Genomic DNA, 19246 nt, shown 5'->3' on the forward strand with positions numbered 1-19246 from the left:
GAAAGTGGCGTACCATTCAGTGGAACAACTATTGTACCAGTTAGTAGAGAAACCATGGTCGCAGAGGGACTGTAGAAATAAGTGAATGACAAACAAATATCAATGGTAAAATAGAAAGCAATCGGAGGACGCACAACCCAGACACAAAGGTGTTGGGGAGTAATCGGAGGACACACAAGGTTCCTGACTCAAACAAAAGCACATAAAAGATTGTTCCTCCTAAGAAGGGAATGCCAAACCCACCCAGAAAAGAGCACTTGGAGCCAGTAATAAGAAGAAAAGAAGAAGTATGAGATAAAGAACTCAAAAAAGCATTGGTAGAGAAGAGAAAAAAGCCTCAGAAGAAGGATGAAAATCTTAGAAGAAACCGGAACCACATAGATGAAGTCACCTCAAAAGATCCACATGGGAAAGACTCAGTTCACAAACCCAAACCTCTAGAGAGAGAAGCAGAGAGTTGCATCTGCGACAAAAGAAATGAAGGTGAAGAGAAGGACACCATCGATCAGGAAATTAGAGATGCGATAGAAAAATATATGAAGCTCTGGGCAAAGTCGACGAGGAGGATAGAGAGGACGAACACTCCCTCTTGAAAACTGAAATACAATTGGTAAGGTTTCCATCACGTTTTAAATTACCAGCATTTGACTCTTTTGATGATACAGGATACCCGAAGAGCCATATCTCGAAATTCAAAACAATAATGATGTTGCAAGATGTCAGAGACCCTATGCTGTGTCGTGTGTTCCCTGCGACGTTGAAGGAATCAGCCCAAAAATGGTATTCCTACCTGAAGTCGGGATCGATTACATTATTCCCAGACCTAGCATCAGCATTTAAAGAAAGATTCAAGACCAACACCCTCATGCAGAAAGACTTAAGTGACTTGAGGAAATGCAAGCAAGACGAACAAGAAACATTGAAGAACTTTGAAGCGGTCCAAATTTAAAATTTAAATCATGACACAACAATAGAAGCAATGAAGATCGGCATCAGATTTGAAGTATGGCGGATGCGGATCTCCAAGTATAGAAAATGTGGGTTGGAAAATATCCACAAAGTATCGAAGTATGGAGGATGAGGATCTCCAAGTATGACAAACATGGATTGAAAAATATTCACAAAGTATCGAAATATGGCGGATGCGGATCTCCAAGTATGGCGGATGCGGATCTCCAAGTATGAAAAACGTGGATTGAAAAATATTCACAAAGTATCGAATATGGCGGATGCGGATCTCCAAGTATGGCAGATGCGGATCTCCAAGTATGACGAATGTGGATTGAAAAATATCCACAGAGTATCGAAGTATAAAACACTCATACATAACTGAAATGGATCCATAAAACATGAAAATTGTTCCGAAATAGAGGGGCCGGTTCTAATTAACGTAAGAGCCCCAAAAGAAAAGAACAAAAGAAGTGATGTCCCACGAGGCAACACAAAAAGTATTCGAAAGCTAGCTAAAAACAACATTTTCCTTTGGTAGGGTCGCTCCCTCCTCTGGACCATCAGTATTCTACTCACGAAGTTCTTCCTTTCTCGAAGGATCGTCAAATTTTCCCTTGGACTCTTCACCTTGGCAGAAGACTGAGCAAACATAAATGCTTGAAGAATTCTTGTTTGAAAGGAAGGAAGTAATGATGGATATGGTTCAACCATACCAGAAATATCTAAGACTGAACAGAGTCCTACACAAACAGGGATAGACGTAATGTACCAGACTCAGTGTATTGTATCAGACTCAGTGTATTGTATCAGACTTAGTATGGTGTACAGGACTCAGTGTACTGTATCAAACTCAGTGTAGTGTACCAGACCCAGTGTACTGTATGGCGAGTGCAGATCTCCATGTAGGATAATGTGGATTGTAAAACATCCACAGAACATTCACCACAAGAAATTTTGGAATACAAAATAAATGATTGTCCCAAGGGACAAGAACAAAAAAAACACGAAGTAAAAAGGCTACGAGCCTAGACGATGTTCTCCTCTGGAAAGGTCGCTCACTCCTTTGGACTTACAACATCAAACGCATTGAGTTCCTCTTCATCAGGAGAATCTTGAAAGTTTGTCATTTTTCGGTTCGATGCCTCTAGTAGAAGCTAGTCGCAGACCTATGACACAGACGCATGACATAGTCAACAGTACGATTCTTTACAGATAAAGAAATAGCAACACACATTTATAAAAAGCAAGCAATTGTTCCCTGAAAGGGGGAGTCTACCACAAAGACCCCCTAAAGAAAAGTACAAACAAAAGAAGTACTACCTCACAAGGTAGCACCAAAACAAAGTAAAAGAAAGCTAGCTACAGGTCCAACATACGGCCTACATCTTTTCCTCTAGAAGGGTCACTCCCTTCATTTGGACCACCTGAATCTTTCTCTTTAGAAAGTTCCTCGATTGAGTCAGGGACAAGAGAATCATGCTTAAGGACCTCTGAAGTTTCAACCTCCAAATAATGGTTGAAATTGTCTTGGACGCAGTTAATAGTCCCGAAAGAGGCAAAAGCTCCTTGCCATCTTTGACAGTAGTATCAGCAAGCTCTTTTTCTCCTCTGATTTCATGGCGTCCTTCATGCCATCTCTAGAAGCGTACGAAGGGAGAACTGGAGAAACATGCAACCCATCTTTCTTAAGCTGCAACCTTTGTCGCAGCTCACTGACCCAGAGCTCGAAAATCAATCGACATAAACTTGTTGATATCATAATCGGGGTAGTCCTCACGAATGATCTTTATCGCAGTGGAACAGAAGTCAGTCAAACAGCTGCTCACATACACATTGGGTAACACAGGTTTAAACCTGACAATCACAACATCATCATTATTATCAAAAGAGAGAGAGAGAGAGTCAAGTCATCAAGAAAATTATCACCCATCTTTACAATAAAGGAGAAACCAAGTATGTAACATGTAGAACAAAATAAAGAAATGAAGTGGGCCGAGGAAAGCTCGATAAGAAGACACAGCACGAAGAAAGCAACGTTTCAAAATACAAGACAAAAGGTCACAGACACACTCCACAGAAACAATGAAACAAACATAAATGCTTGATATAAATATTCTTGTTAGGAGGGACTAATGATGGATACACCACCAGAATTGTACACAAAACCCACACAGGTGGCGTTGGTCACTGACTCAGAGACAAGCCCGAAGTCACTGACTCAGAGACAAGTCCGAAGTCACTGACTCAGCTCGCAGTGTTACCAGAAGACCAGATAACGCCCTTATCCCGTGAAATCAGGGATAAGGACGAATTTTACCTTATCTTAACAAGAAGATGAACTCAAATCAGTAACAAGACTCATACTACAATGCAATGACTATCTATTATATATTAATGGACCTAGGTCAGGTAAAGGACCTTTTATTACTCATATTCACTCTAAACTCTTATGAATTCAGTCTATCTGACTTAGGCATCGGAGGGTGTTCGAGCCAACACCGGCTCGAATCCTTCTAACCTATCTTTTCTGTGTAGATTGAAGATCAAACTCAGACCGGCCACATCAAGACCGGATCCAGCATCACCGGAACCATCAGGTACGGATTTTTTACATTTAAATGTTTCACGTTTCGGTCTTTCTTTTATATTATAATGAAAAAAATATGTATGAACGTATACTTAATAGTATATAATACCCCACAACAAGGCAGATATCCATTTCTAGATCAGCAAGAATAATAAGTTAGCTAATGCTAAGCTCTGAGTTGATTCAATCTGAGCTATTCTCCAAAGCCAAATTGTAGTAAAAACAACCTCTTAATTTTGCTGAAAAAGGTAGAAGAAGATGCTTTAAATTGTAGAAACAGTAGCAGAAACCCAGAAGAAAAAGACACATATTTGTCCCACTGGCAGCAACATAACTAAGAGATCATAATTATAAGTTTAAGGGTCCCTTCGGCTCCACACCCAGAGTCCACAATTTTAAGTTTACCGATGGAAAAACTATGGCTAAAAGTAAAAAAAAGTCCTTTAATTTTTTTTAAAAAGAATTAGTTATTTTTTCATCGTCTGAACCTTCAACATTTTTACTTATTTGTTTGTTTGACTACAAGCGTGGATGTTTATTTGCACTGCTTGAAAATATTGAGGGTCCAAATGAAAAAAGAAAAATTAAAATGATTCATATGGTGTTTCTAAAAAAAAAACCTTCTGCCAAAAACTATTAATGAATGCAACTATATAAAAATCAAAATTAAATCGGATAATCAATACAAATATGTAAAAAACAATTTTAATATTATAAATAAAATACTTTTTTTGGCTCACTTTGATTTTAAAATTTATAAAAAATTAGTTCACTTTTATTGCATATCAAAAATATGAACCAAACCCGTTGTTTTAACTTTTAATATACTTATTTTTTTTTTTGTAAAATTGGTTCAGTTTATTTTACTAACAAAAGTTTGAATCAATCCGGCTTGATTTTAAGTAAATGCACACTATACTTTGAATGAGTAATGAAAAGTACCATTAAAATGGGGCATACATTCATAAAGTTTGAGTACTCATTATAATGTAGGTAATTAATACAAGCATGCCATGTGCCTATTTATTGTATGAAAGAGCTTCTGAAATTATGTTTCATTTGCATATTTATAGCACTAGTCCTTTTGCCTGAAGAGCTTGGCCCCTATTCCATTGAATTTTAAGCTTAGGTTTGCTTTCTATAATGTGTTAAGCTAACCTTCTTTTATTAAAGCCAATGATAGTTTTTGTTAAGCATTCTAATCATTCCATGAAGGCAGTTTATGATAAAAAAATTATCATAAATCCGTCACATATATGCATTTATGAAAGGTTTATTACAAATTTTTGGTTGTCACAAGTTTAGACGTTATAAATAATTCGTGACGAAATATGTAATACGTCATAAATTTATTTACAATTCCGTTACCAAAATCAATGGATCAACATTGAGAAATCCGATGTAAATTTGTGACTGCATCTTTTGTTATATATTTATAATTTTTTTGTGATGAATTTAAATTAATTATAGATATTTCTCATAAATATATGGAGGAAAACCTTTTTGGGCTTCAATGTCTGGAATTGCATTTTTATCATGCCATTAGCATGTATTTGGATTATTATGTAATAAGGAATATAATTGATTGATTAAATGAAAGGTGCATATGCAAATACAACAGTCCCACACTTATCAAATGTGTGGGTCTTGAAAACAAAATTCTATTGTACTTTTCTATGATAAGGGCTTGTGGCCCATGCCCTAGTTGAGTTGGGCCCCTCATTGGCATAGACACAAAGGCCAAATTCTTGACCCAAATGTTTCGTTTAATTTTGTTTTGTACGTCTCCTACCTATCGAGAAGGTTGATAGTTAAATGTTACTCCCTCCGTCCCACTGTAATTGACAAAATAACTAAATTATAATAACCAATATAAACTAATAAATGACATAGAGAGTTACTTGTATACCTTTCTATTGATAGTAGAGCTAATTAATGCTATTAGTATATTAGTCAAATTTTCATTAAATATTCACCATTTTTTCATAAAAGGCATGACTTTAAATGAGGGTAAAAATAAAAAATTAAAGAAAAAAATTATAGTTATGTTAGTTTTGTCAATTAGAATGGGACACCAAAAATTCCATATTTTGTCAATTAGAGTGGGACGGAGGGAGTATTAAATTCTCATTTATTGAATTTGCTACTTTCTCATGAATCAATCAATAAAAGCAAACGAAGCTAATTGTTAGAATTTGTCGAATAAGGAAGAAGAAATTATATGGTGAATTTATTATCCTGTTATCCAAAGAGTACACAAACTAATGAGTTATAGCAATGGTATGTGCACTTGTTAAAAATTTATCTTTGGATTTTGGGATCAAATTTTCTACGAATGTTAACAATTATTCTTTCTCAATTAAAAAAAACAAATCTTATTTAAAAATATGCTATGTAAATTCCATTCAACTACATATATAAAAAAAATTTAAAAAATAAATTTACTATAAAATAAGAACAATATTATAAATTGTTTATGAAACGTAAAAATAAATAAATTAAGTAGATCGCTAGCACGCCGACTAAATAGTTCAATGTTCAAATTTGACTTGATAATCAACACGAATAACTCTAATTTAAATTCGACTCGATCGACATCTTATTTTGAAATATTTTTAAATTAATTATGGATAATAGCAAGCTTATTTGATTTTAATTTCTTAGTTTATCAATTTCTTTTCCGTTTGTATTGTATCTATAATATTTTTTGGCTTTTTATACTTAGTTCTCATTCTATTTTTTCTAATGAAAGATAATTCTATAATCATTCAACCACAGTAACTATATTTTATAAAATAAAAATTAAGAAATTGTTAATGTGTGTCGGCAGGCGACAACACTCATCACATTTTTTTTTTTTTGAGAATATTCACACGATATTGACCACAAACGACTTTGCCTTCCTTTAGGAGTGGGCTTTACAACAAAAATGTAGGGTTTGTGTTCAAATAGATCAGGCCCATTAAGAAACTTATACAGTCCATTTACATTTATATTTGGACTAACAAATAGAAATTAGGAAAGCCCATTTTAATGAATTAGAATGGCAATTTATTTCCGTTCTTTGAAAGCATATGAATATTAAATAAATGGCGGTAGCAATATTAATGCTTGTAGTCATGAAACTTGAATTACGTGCTTCAACTCCTCTTTGACTGTGAGATCTCTCAGAGCTAATAATGAATGGTAAATTTAGTTTTCTCAATTTGATATTATTCTTTTATTTGATTTTATAGTTTTTATTATGTTTGAAATTAGATTTCTGGTGAATTTTGTTTAATGTGTTATTTTAAGGATCCAAAACTTGATTGCAGGTTTGTTTAATTGAATTGCTGAACTATGATGATAATATATAGCTCATGATCTTCTTATTAAGCTTGAATTTTTACGAATTCTACTTGACAGAATTCATGAGTTTTCAGTTTGTTATGAGTGTTATTGTTTTGGTGTTAATGGCAGCCTGAATTTTTGTTTCCAAAGAGTTCATAAAATGCCTCCTTTTTTGTTTTAGAAGTACTCAATTCATTTGAATTCTAGGTAGCACGAATACGGACACGGCTAAACAGTGAAATTTCGTGTCTAATACGTCAAGTGTCTGACACATTTATGATCGAATGAAGTGCGTGTGCCACCTAGTTTGAATTCCTTAAAAATCATTTTACTATTTCTATGATTTCATTTCTTAAAATGTTTTCTTTTTCCTCTTTACAGAATGGAACGATTTTAGCAATTACTAGCTTTTCATACATGAGATTTCACCAAACACATTTCAGCTTCCATTCGTGAACCTTCCAAGTGCTATGGCTTTGAATTTTTGCAGAATTTTATCAATTTTAGCATGATTTTAGCAATTATTTTTCAAGGTGAAAGAGTTGAACTCAGCTACTATGAACATTTGGAACATGAGAATTAACCGACTAAGCTTCAATTGAATTCAACTCATGCACTTCTAGACTTTCTAAACAAAACTTGGTGTTAGGGATTTCAGATTCAAATAACACTCGAGTCATATTTCTAGGACCCCAGATGTGCCTTGTGTCTCCATTAAGCCTCGTATTTATTTAAAAAGAGTTATTAAGAGTAGTCCACTTTCAGCTTTAAATTTTTAATTGCTAAAGTACACGGTCACTCTCTTATACACAGCCGAAAAGACAGTAGACGAGTCCTTGTTTGGTCACTTAGCAGCATAATGAAAAAGTGGGAGACAATCTTTGGTCCACCATGCTGATTTTAAACCCTACATTAAATCTACAGTCAAAGCACTTTTCATTATGGAAGTCTATATTGGCTTTTCAACTAGCTTGATTAAGAAATTACAGTTGTATGTATCATCCTAGTCTATGCCTCATCATTGATTTAGAAGAAAACTATGCTGCATTATGTTTGGAGCTAATCGCTAAACATGTTCTGTTTATAATAGAGCTATCATGAAAATTTGTAATTGTATTGTAGCTATGTTTGCTACACAATTATGTTGAATCCTTTAAATCTTAAGACTTTTAGAGAATACATAAAATCTAGAATAAAGAAAGGGGCTACAGTGGACACATAAAAAAGTGCAATTATGAACAATTATTTGTCATCTTTACTATTGTTTTACACCAGATGCATAAATTATAGTAATGTCATAATATATCCCTACCTATGAAAAACTTTAGAAGTATCAATTTGACTGTTCCTGAACATATGGAATTAGAAAGCTATACCAATGGCAACTCTTTACATTTTCCAGTTAAGATGTCCATGAATAGTTTATTGTATAAAGCGTAAAGTTTGATGTATGACAATGAACTGTCAAAGTATATAATTCTCATATGGACTGCCCTTCTTCATGTCCCTCGTTAGCTAGATCATTTCGTTGCATGTTTTTGATTTACTTTACCTGCACAAGAATCACACAGGTTAAAAACAGTCGTTCAGATTCTGCTATAGAAGGAGTGAAATGAAGTTTACATAGTTTATAGCATGGTGTCTTGAATGCTGGATCTTCTTTTAACAAAGGTGGTTCTTGTCCGAATATCATCTCACAGCTCATATCATCAAAATCTGCAAAATCAGATGGCACAGAACTATTAAGAAGCTGAATTCATGGCTGCGGTTTATCACCATTATTTGGTAATTTGTCCTTTTTTTGATTGTGGTATGATTGGCACTTGATTAGACGGCTAGAATTTAAGCAAGGGTGCTTGTGGTGTTATTACATATTCTGTAGGTAATGATTGGCTTCATGGGAAACGAATGAAAACAGTATCTTGCGATGGACATGGTGGAATAGAAGGCACTAACCGTGGGTCTACATGCAATTTTGTGTCCTCAGTGGTTAACTGAGGGCCCTCTATTGACATGATGAGCATGGCGTCCACATTCTCTAGTGCAGGTACTATTACTTCTCAAACTATCATTTCTTTTCAAATTATTTTTGCATTGCCATAAGAGAAAATCTATAATTTTAACCTTTTCTCTGTTTATAAAACAAAAGTTAGGATGTTTTCTGAAAAGTACCACTCATTTTCTGTTTTCCGTTACTCTGCAATATCCTAAGATTGTTTCAAACTAGTCCGTTAATATCATAACCTTTCCTAGAAGCTACATAGTACGGAAACAGAAATGCATTCGGAAAACAATAAAAGTACAGTTTTTGTCAAGAATACATTATGAATATATAAGTTTTAGAGCTTCAGATTATACGATAACGGAAGTTGAAACGAGAAGTGTTGAATGAGGAAACTTACTGGGAACCATGTTGACTGGCATTCCAAGTGATTCCTTAATGAAGGTCTGACTTGAAGCCTTACAAAGATTAGTACACATCCCAACACAATTGGTTTCGTCCAAAAACCTGCAAAAATGTTAAAAGAGCAGAACAAGAGAAGTGTCAAATTGATCGATTGTTGGTGGTAGTAATTTAAAAAATTCGGATGATGACGATAATCATTGTCATTATTAGGATGCTCATGGTGGTAGTAATGGAGAAAATAGTGTGAAAGCAACACACTTATAGGAGCACTATATATTTTAAAAATAAAAAAGTGTCTTAGGTTGGTGACATAGGACCCCATCAAATGTGTCATGTACAATTCTAATATAGAGCAAAGGTAATAAAATTACCTGCATTTTTTTATATAGACTACATTCTTCTCTTTTCTCCCATTGAATTCTGATTCCCGCACCTTGTTTGTAAAATTATCATGGTCAGTCCTGTTAGTATAGAATATATATAAATATGTTTTACATATATGACAAAATCCACTATTTATATGATTTTACCACATATAGGAACATATTATGAATTTTTTTGTCACGTTCAAAGAGGTAGTGATTTCATTAGAAAAAGTAACAACAATAAAAATAAACAGGTAATATCCTAGCTTGTAGCAGGAATATCCGCATACCTCGCATGGTCCGATCAGCCAGACGAAAAACAAGGTAGTGAAAGCAGCAAAATATTCTCTTGTAAATTTAGATTGGGGCAGCACCATCTTTATCTGCAACCCAAAAACACATCAACCACACATTTTTTTGTTTTACATGTTATGAATAATTTATATGATTGCAGTACATGAACTAAAAAAAATCAAAAAAATAGAAGCCATGAACTTGCCAGGTCAAGAATTGGTCTAGGGATAGCCTTATCGAGAGCTTCAAGCACGAGTTCACGCTGATGTGTCAGCTTGAATTTCTGTGATGCATCCATAGCTGCTTGCACCAAGCTTTCGTAACCACTCTTTTTATTCCTCAACCCTGCATATATAAAATTTTAAAAATTTGTTTTTTCTCCTGAAAAATGCGAAATAATCCGAGAAATAGATAGCGATAAATTTGGAAAGAAGAAACTATGTAACCTGTTGCGGCTTGAACACTTTGCGAAAGATGGTTTATAGCTAGCTGATCGAGCCAACTATCGTTATAAACGGTGTTTCTCGTCATGTCCGCTAGCTCATCTCGACTTTTCAACTCTTTTACTCGTATATTCTCGTGTACTGGTCTAGTGAGCACTGCAAAAACAGGCGAGCGATTCAGTTTATTAGTACGCCTTATCGGCAGAGGCTGAAATGGAATAGGGCTTATGTTTTGTAAAAGACATCTTGCTTCCATATTTGATGTTTACAAAGAAATAATAAGACACTTAGTTTGTATGGTATAGTACTAAAATTTATTGATTAATGTGATGTTATATAAATATATAGAACGTTGAGCATTTTATCAATAGTCATTGTAGAGATTCCGTAAGGTGGATTTTGGAATGTTTCACACACTCATAAGACCTGAATACGGCAAAAGATGCTTGATTGTCCTTAGTCGGGTGCATTAGTTTAATATTTTCAACTTCATTTATTTTGTACATATTTTATTACAACAAATTGGGGTATGCATCATCAAGCGAACATAACTTTTTAATACTAAAAAATAATAAATTATAATTGAAATTAAATATTTCCTTGTTCATGTTGAAACGGTTAATGAGTTGTATACGTATTGATCTTTATTAAATGCGGGGTTCGAATTTTTCCGAGAAAAGGACCGCCTCCTATTGTGCAGTCCAACCGGATTTAGGCATTTGCCTTTCTTTTTGTATCAAAAAAATCGATCAATACTATATGAACATGATAATCAACCCGATTTGATACCCACACAACAATCATATATTCGATTCTGAAATCTCAAATTTAAATATGGCTTAATTTAATAATGTTATGTCATTAATCAAACACAACCTTCATCGACTACAACTATGTTTGTATCTTTGACAACAACAAAAAAACTATGTTTTTATGTTAAAAGCAAAGTTTTGGTGAACAGCCGAATTATAAAATTTATAAAATTGGATGCTCTATGCTCACAATGAAAGAAAGGAGCTATGAGAAAGACAAAACTATATATGAATACATAATAAAGAATCAGCAGCTCGTTTAAAAAATAAAAAATTCAAGCCAAACAATAAAAAGGGACCCATCCTAGTTATATTTTGGTATTGAATTGATCTAAACCGGCATAATAGTGATCATGATGACATAATCATATGATTAAAATCAATAGTATATATTTAATCAGATTTAGATAATGTGGAACGTCATAATACAACTGTGTCAAGTTTCAACTTAACAGTTTGTTAAACATGATATATTTAACTCAGATGCATCTAGCTGAACTTCCTAGATGCATCTCCGACGATCAACTTGTTCGATTCTTATTTAAAAAAAAAACATGATATATTTTACTCAGAGCTTTGGGGGTGTGGATCAATCAGTTCATCACTGAACCTATCCAACTAACCATAACCAAATCTTTAAATTTTTTTCATAACCATAACTGTAATCAAATTATTGTATAGAAATCAAAATAATAATTTGGTGTTAATGTTTTGTTCTATACAAATTTAGAGGGTAAATTTATATCCAAATCCTATAAAAATAATAAAATATCTTAAATTTTTTAAAACATATTTAAATATAACAATACACATAATATATAATATGATCAGTTCAATTATTCAAAAATTCGTACAAAAAACCAAACTAAACAAAATCAAACAAAATGTTCAAAACTATTAATTATAATTGAACCAAATTAATTAAAAACCAAAACAAATTAAAATTTTAATTTGGCTATGTCAGTTAATTCAGTTGTACCCAAATAATGCACACCTACTCAGTAGCACTCCATAAAATATAATGGGCTAAAGATTAAGATGACTATAGTGATCAATTAACTAAGAGAAATTTGCAAAAAATACTCCGTTTTTCAAAATATTTGTAAAAATACTCCGTTTTTTGAAAAATTATTTGTCTACCTTTTTTTTCGAAAAAATTATTTTTTTACTCCGAAATTTATTTTTTTACTCTGAAAAAATTTGTAAAAATACTCCGTTTTTTTTAAACTGTTTGAAACTGTATTATAAACGGTTTCAAAGATGTCAAAGTTTTTTAAAAATACTCTGTTGTAAACCATTTGAAACTCTATTAGAAACTGTATTTGAAACCGTTTGAAACTCTATTTTTATGAAACTGTTACAAACCGTTTGAAACTCTATTAGAAACTCTATTTGAAACCGTTTGAAACTCTATTTGAAACGTTTTTATAAAACAGTTTCAAATTGTGTTTTTTAAAACTGTATTTGAAACCGTTTGAAACTCTATTTTTATGAAACCTTTATAAACCGTTTGAAACTCTATTATAAACTGTATATGAAACCGTTTGAAACTGCGGAGTAAAAAAATAAATTGCGGAGTAAAAAAATAAATATTTATTTTTTTTAGGTACGCTTATAAACTTTCAGTTTTTGAGGTTAATTTACAAATATTTTAGTTTTTTAGGTATTCTCCTAATTAGCCCATTAACTAAGCCAAAACCCTGGGCCCATTCAATGGAATTTGGCCACAAATATCAAGTTATAGGAATATGATGAAAAAACAAATAAAGCACAGCAAAGTGCAATAATATGAAGAGAGCTACGAAATTTAAAGTTGTAGATCCAACAAGCAGCAGCATTTCAAATCTACATAGAGATGCCAGATCCTAAATAGAATCTACATGTCAAATATTATATACTACTAAGCAAATAGAAGTCCTAGAAATTAATACTCCCAACAAACACACAATTAAAAAACCTAAACTAGAGTACCCTAACAAAGATAAGTCACATTAAACACAAATACTAACAATTCTGAAGTTAAAGAAAAACTAGTTGAGAAATGAGATCAATCTTTGGTTGTTTTGTTGATAAGAGACTTATGGATGTGAGGAATGACACCGCCACCGGCAATAGTGCCCTTGATGAGAGTGTCAAGTTCTTCATCTCCTCTAATGGCAAGCTGCAGATGTCTCGGGGTGATTCTCTTCACCTTGAGATCTTTGCTCGCATTTCCGGCGAGCTCAAGAACCTCAGCAGTCAGATACTCCAGAATTGAAGCTAAGTAAACAGCAGCTGTTGCACCAACTCTTCCATGTGCTGATGTCCTTTGCTTCAGATGCCTGTGAATCCTACCAACAGGAAACTATACAGCACATATGCACAAATATAAGATGTGAGAATATATATACAAACTCCACACAAGGTAAAAATATAGTACGAACACTGGTAATGAAATACGGGACACTTGGCACACAAACACAGCAAAACAATATCATTGTAAGGTTTTTTGAAACCCTAAGTTTCCGAAACGTTTCTAACATGGGAAATGTTGATTGAATAAAGTGTTTGTGCTACTACCATTTCAAGTGGAATTCAGAACTAAACAGCAAACTAACCAAATGCAGTTCTTGCAATGATAATTACCAATAGTTCTAGAGTTGATTTAGTGTTTTTCAGCATGGGTAATAGCTCCGGGTCCAATGACATAACTAAGACTAAATCACTAGAATGCATGGTTTGTGAGATCCGAACCATTTGTAGTTTGTACAATCAAAATTCCAACAGACATGAAATTAGATCCTACAGCAAGTGGGTTTTCCTTTCCTTACACTCATTTCAAATCATTTTCTATATGGAGTGAATACTTAACCCCCCAAAAACTTCTACATCTCTACTATTAAAGACCATAAAAGCTTTTGAGATTTGACATAATCAGATTACTTCTTGAATCTAAGACAAATCGTGCTAATGTTAATTAATAGTTCTTGGTCTGAATCTTCCAATGTAATACTTATCCACATGATAGTAAGATATTTGGCATCAAAATTAAAGTGACACCCAACTGTTGGTGTAAATAAGTTTAGGTCTAAATCTCCCAATTTACAACCTACCAAATTCCCACATAATCAACAGGCAAAATAAACAAAGCCATTACTAGTTTCAGTCCAATATGGTCACTGCAAACACAATGTGTTAACCAGCCAACATTTATTCAACAAACAAAAATATAACATGTTTCAAACAAATACAAAACGATTTCGAAACCCTAAAGAAAAAGGAATGAACTGACCTGAATTCCGGCACGAGAAGAGCGGGAAATAGGATGCTTCTTGCTATCTTTATCCTTATCTTTCGTAGTTTTCCCTGCCGTCAGCCCCTTTCCTCCTTTTCCGGCCATCTTTTCTTTCTGAAAAACTTAAAAAACAAACATACAAAATCAGGTTCTTTAATGATTAGGTAACCAAATTGAAATTGGAATTCGCATACAAAATCAAGAAAACAATCTGAAACAAACGAATCAATCAAAAAATTAAACTAAAATTGGATCGATTGACTGTAAGATAAGAGAGAGAGGGACAAACCTGAAGATGTGGTGTTGTTTGTTTGAAAATTAGAGAGCGTAATGAAAATTTATTTTCTTTAAAAATAAATGAAATCAGAAGGCGGGATTTTGAAATCTTTGGAAACCAAAATTTTCGGCGGTTTTGTTTTAGTTTTCGAGTGGGAAACCAAATTCCTTTTTATTTCTGTTGAATTACCATCCTATCCCTTCGTTTCTGTGATACTGCCAGGTCATCGGACCCTTTGACTCAAACAAAATTTAAGATCAATTCAAAAAAATTCAAGCTCCGCTACTCGAGTTCAATTTAAGTCGAGCTCGAGCTTCTCGAGTATTAATTAGAGTAATTTATTTTTATTATAATGACTATTCATACCTTTGAATTTAGGTGTATTTCAAACTAACTAACTGAATCTCATGTTTATAATAAAAAAATAAATTATATACATTAATATGATAATTTTTTTCATTTTTTACTGAACTTTATCTCGAACTCAAGTAGATTGAACGTCGTTTGACCTCGAGTAGCTCTATAAATAATCATTGTCAAAATTACGGTGTGTAGTTAACTATATGTTAAAGTTCAAGAGTATAAGTATACATTTCGTTTACATTTTTAATTTTAAAAAATAATAATGCCTACACATTATAAAAGGTTAATTACATATGAAATTGTCACTTTTAAACTAATTGTAAACCATGTTTGGTTCATCAAATTAAAAAATGATGGAATAGAATAGATATTCCATAACGAATTGATAACTACTCTTTACTTTTTAAGAGGAGTGTTTATTCTACAAAATCATGGAATAGCAATCTCATAGTATAACTATTCCATGAACCAAATTGAATAATAGTCATTCTATATGGAATAGTTATTCCATTCCGCACATATTTCATGAACAAAACATGGCCGTAATTCTATCACAATTTGAAAAGTTGTCAATTTCATTCAATGTTTTTTTTTAATTTTTTTACAGTTTTATCAATGCTCATAAAGTACTGCCTTTATTTTGTTAGACATTTATAATTTTGCAATTTATATCGGTTACTTGTGACATCTAACTTATCCTGTTATGTCATTTTTCGATCGCCTTATTAATTACAAAACGTTGGATTTTTGAACCGTGTTATACATACAAAAAAATTAAAAGATGGCGAATCATATTGAAAACTTTAAAAATCGTGTGATAAAATTACAATAATGAATGTGACGATTTTATATGCAATTCATCCTATAATAAATGGATTACTAATAGTACTTTCTCTTATTTGGACATTGGGTATTGAATTAGTTATAGATAGCTAAAAAAAAAATTATTTGTAACTTTAGCTTCTGTAAATTAGATTAGCATTGAAATCTGGTTTCTAGTTTTACAAATGCAAATTGTTTACCACCAAACAATAAATCCCATAATCTTCTAGATTCTTTTTTGTTTTGGAAATTAAGAAAATATTACTTGTAATTTTCTTTAAGTTAGGACACTCAACTTGGGATAAACCAACTCTCATTTCCCAATCTTCTAGATTTTGCTCTTGTATTGTACCAAACACTCTCAATTTAGAAGTCTTCAGAGTTTTTAGAATTTATCTGATTGGTATTTTGTACAATACAAGAGCAAAATCTATTATTTTATTTTGATAATTATATTATATAAATGCTTAGCTTACCTAACCAATTCTAGTGGAAGAAAAACATAAAATGCAAGAGATGGAATGTACATTTCTTACAACTTCTCTGTTTGTACTAATAAACTTGTCAAAATCTTCTCCACTACTTCAAGGTACGATATTTAATAAGTTGGTTATGTATTTTTCACATCCATATTCCATATACTTCACTTATTTATTGTAATATTGGCTTCTGTTTTCGTCTCAGATATGATTAAGATGACTTCAGATGTTAATGAGGTCTCAGAAAAGTCTTTTGATTACATCGTAGTTGGAGGAGGCACCGCAGGTTGTCCCCTGGCGGCAACTCTTTCGGAGAGATTCTCCGTTCTTTTGGTCGAACGAGGTGGCTCTCCTTACGAAAATCCACTAATATTAAACAAAATGTACTCTTCTTTTGCTCTTCGTCAAACTGATATGGCACAAAGCTTCATCTCTCAGGATGGCGTTCCGAATCTCAGAGGGCGAGTGCTCGGAGGATCTTCGGTGATAAATGGCGGCTTCTATAGCAGAGCTAGTGATGATTATGTTCAAAGAGTTGGGTGGGATGAACGACTGGTGGAACAAGCTTACGAGTGGGTCGAATCAAAAATTGCTTTCAAACCTCATGAGCTTACTCCTTGGTAATTTGCCCTTAAATTTGGTCTACTGGAAGCCAGATTTGTTCCGTTTAACGGGTTTAGTTTAGGACATATTGAGGGAACAAAGATTGGTGGGACTATCTATGATGAATATGGAAGAAGACACCCTTCATCAGATCTTCTGAGAGCAGGAAATCCGCAACATATCACAGTTCTTTTGAATGCAACCGTAAAGAACATTATTTTTCATGGTAATACGATGCATATAAATTTGTCAAGCAATGTAATTCCGCATTTTATTTATGTTTCCATAAAAGCTTCTGAAATTTATAAATTTTATATTTATAACAATATTCTTATGAAAAAATATAGTGTTACTTTTTTCTATTTCAAATTTTTATATTAATGTCTTTGTTTTTGTGCAACATAGATTATATATTTAGTTCATAATATTCTTAGACTATGTTTCATAAAAAATTAATTTCTCAAGTTCCATATTTCAATGCTTTGTGACCCTAAAGTTATGAGAATTTTTGCTTTTGTAACCTTTTATAAACTAATCTAGTTTCAACAAATTTCATTTTAATGTTTCGTGCACCATAGTAATCAGTCTGATAGCGTGTTTTTGTATAGGAAATGAGAGAACAGCTCGTGGCATTCGGTTCATCAAGAGTGGCGGCATCACAAATCAGATCTATGAAGCTTATATAAATCAACCACATGATTCAAGTTCGCGGGGAGATGTCATATTGTCAGCAGGGGCATTAGGAAGTCCCCAATTACTAATGTTAAGTGGCATCGGACCAACAAAGCATCTTCAAAATTTCAATATCCCACTCGTGTTACACCTGAAAGGAGTCGGCCGAAAAATGCAAGATAACCCGGCTATCGCCTTTCGAGCAGACAACAAAGCAAATTATCTGCTAACAGAGTCACCTCAAGCAGTCGCCATTGCGGAAGACTTCAAATTCATTGTTGAAGGCATCATTATACCAAGAAGCTTGAACGCAACAATGACTAGTATGGCCATCAAGCTCGCATTTCCACAATCTGCAGGGATGCTAAAATTGAACAATACAAATCCTAGACAAAATCCTATAGTAAAATTTAATTATTTATCAAAGGAAAAGGACTTGAATGATTGCGTAAAGATGGTTCAGTTGCTGCAAAGGGTATCGAGATCTAAATCTGTTGTTATGTTCCTCCGAAATGTACATCAGGCTAATTTCACAGGTTTCATGAGTACCATAACCCGAAACATATCTGCAAGAACAATGTGACGACGTTTTATCATTATTATGGAGGTTGTACCGTTGGATCAGTTGTTGACAAGGATTACAAAGTGTATGGAGTAAAGAATTTGAGTGTGGTAGATGGATCAACTTTTTTAGAATCACCAGGCGCAAACCCAATGGCTACTGTGTTAATGCTAGGAAGGTATCAGGGCATCAAAATCCTAAGAGAAATGGAGAAATAATTCATGAAAATCAATAGAATGTATCACTTAACATGAAAATTAGTAAAATGATATTGAAAATAATAGGCTTAATCCATTAGAAGGCCCATGTATTTTCAAGTTTTTATAGTATTAAATTTGGGACGATGACAAAATTACCTAAAATTTTAAAAATATTTACAAAAGTACCTGTAAATTTTTTTTATTTACAAAAATACGACTGATTTAAAATTAATTACAAAAGTACCAAAAAATGAAAATTAATTACAAAAGTACGATTTGTATAATGTCGGTATAATTATGATATAATTTTGGAATACTAGAACTATAAATCAGATATTTTAAAAATAATATTTGGTTTATTATTGGTATAATTTCAGTATATTTTTGGTACATCGATTATAAATTTTTATATATATTTTCTAGTTGATAACATGTATATTTTTTTATATGTATTTTTCACTATAGTTGGTAATGAAATAGAGAATTTGTATATTGTTGTTATAATTTTAGTATATTGTTAGGTTAATATTTAGTATGCGATGTGATGTAATGTTGATGTAATAATAAAATTTCAGTATATTTTGATGTGTACACTTTTGGTATACTGTTGGTATAATTTTGGTATATTATAATTTAATTTTTAATATACAATTTGATGTGATTTTGGTAAATTTTCATTTAATATTAATGAAATCTCAGTATGTATAATTTTGGTATAATATTGATATAATGTTAGTTTATAAGTATACTGACATTATACCTACAGTATACACCGTATGTTTGATATTTTTTTTTATTTTTTTTA

The 19246-nt window shown here is 32.7% G+C and overlaps 2 protein-coding genes, 1 long non-coding RNA gene and 1 pseudogene across 4 annotated transcripts; 2 read left to right on the forward strand and 2 right to left on the reverse strand.

Annotated features, from left to right (window-relative positions):
- Positions 1 to 6620: 6620 nt before the first annotated feature.
- On the forward strand, positions 6621 to 9659 carry LOC126687081 (uncharacterized). The gene is made up of 3 exons (XR_007644043.2): positions 6621 to 6724; positions 8471 to 8653; positions 8751 to 9659. It is a non-coding gene; the product is annotated as an uncharacterized LOC126687081 (long non-coding RNA).
- On the reverse strand, positions 8094 to 10777 carry LOC126687079 (beta-carotene isomerase D27, chloroplastic). Its single transcript, XM_050381441.2, has 7 exons — positions 10381 to 10777; positions 10140 to 10279; positions 9931 to 10023; positions 9647 to 9708; positions 9271 to 9377; positions 8492 to 8584; positions 8094 to 8420 (listed from the first exon to the last, which is right to left on the reverse strand). Exons 1-7 carry the CDS (start codon positions 10631 to 10633, stop codon positions 8389 to 8391), a joined length of 780 nt encoding a protein of 259 aa, XP_050237398.1. The 5' UTR covers positions 10634 to 10777; the 3' UTR covers positions 8094 to 8388.
- A 2211-nt stretch (positions 10778 to 12988) lies between these two features.
- LOC126687080 (histone H2A variant 1) lies at positions 12989 to 14867 on the reverse strand. 2 transcript variants are annotated; one of them, XM_050381443.1, is made up of 3 exons: positions 14753 to 14867; positions 14461 to 14577; positions 12989 to 13533 (listed from the first exon to the last, which is right to left on the reverse strand). In XM_050381443.1, the coding sequence occupies exons 2-3, from the start codon at positions 14566 to 14568 to the stop codon at positions 13237 to 13239; spliced, it is 405 nt and encodes a 134-aa protein (XP_050237400.1). In that variant the 5' UTR covers positions 14569 to 14577; positions 14753 to 14867; the 3' UTR covers positions 12989 to 13236. The 2 variants fall into 2 exon arrangements, with proteins under 2 accessions (XP_050237400.1, XP_050237399.1); XM_050381442.2 differs by having other exon boundaries at positions 14461 to 14585; positions 14753 to 14865.
- A 1535-nt stretch (positions 14868 to 16402) lies between these two features.
- On the forward strand, positions 16403 to 18572 carry LOC126687077 (protein HOTHEAD-like; annotated as a pseudogene).
- The last annotated feature ends 674 nt before the right edge of the window (positions 18573 to 19246 follow it).

Source organism: Mercurialis annua, linkage group LG6 (assembly GCF_937616625.2).
Source record: "Mercurialis annua linkage group LG6, ddMerAnnu1.2, whole genome shotgun sequence".
Taxonomy (NCBI): Eukaryota; Viridiplantae; Streptophyta; class Magnoliopsida; order Malpighiales; family Euphorbiaceae; genus Mercurialis; species Mercurialis annua.

What these genes read in the sequence shown, in the direction of transcription:
- LOC126687080 (XM_050381443.1), bottom strand. Translation starts at nt 14,568, where the DNA reads ATGGCCGGAAAAGGAGGAAAGGGGCTGACGGCAGGGAAAACTACGAAA. An exon ending in CTTCTCGTGCCGGAATTCAG is followed by an intron (nt 13,534 to 14,460) that starts GTCAGTTCATTC and finishes TGTGCTGTATAG; the next exon opens with TTTCCTGTTGGTAGGATTCA.
- LOC126687079 (XM_050381441.2), bottom strand. Translation starts at nt 10,633, where the DNA reads ATGGAAGCAAGATGTCTTTTACAAAACATAAGCCCTATTCCATTTCAG. An exon ending in GGCTGATCGGACCATGCGAG is followed by an intron (nt 9,709 to 9,930) that starts GTATGCGGATAT and finishes TTTACAAACAAG; the next exon opens with GTGCGGGAATCAGAATTCAA. An exon ending in GTCTATATAAAAAAATGCAG is followed by an intron (nt 9,378 to 9,646) that starts GTAATTTTATTA and finishes ACATTTTTGCAG; the next exon opens with GTTTTTGGACGAAACCAATT.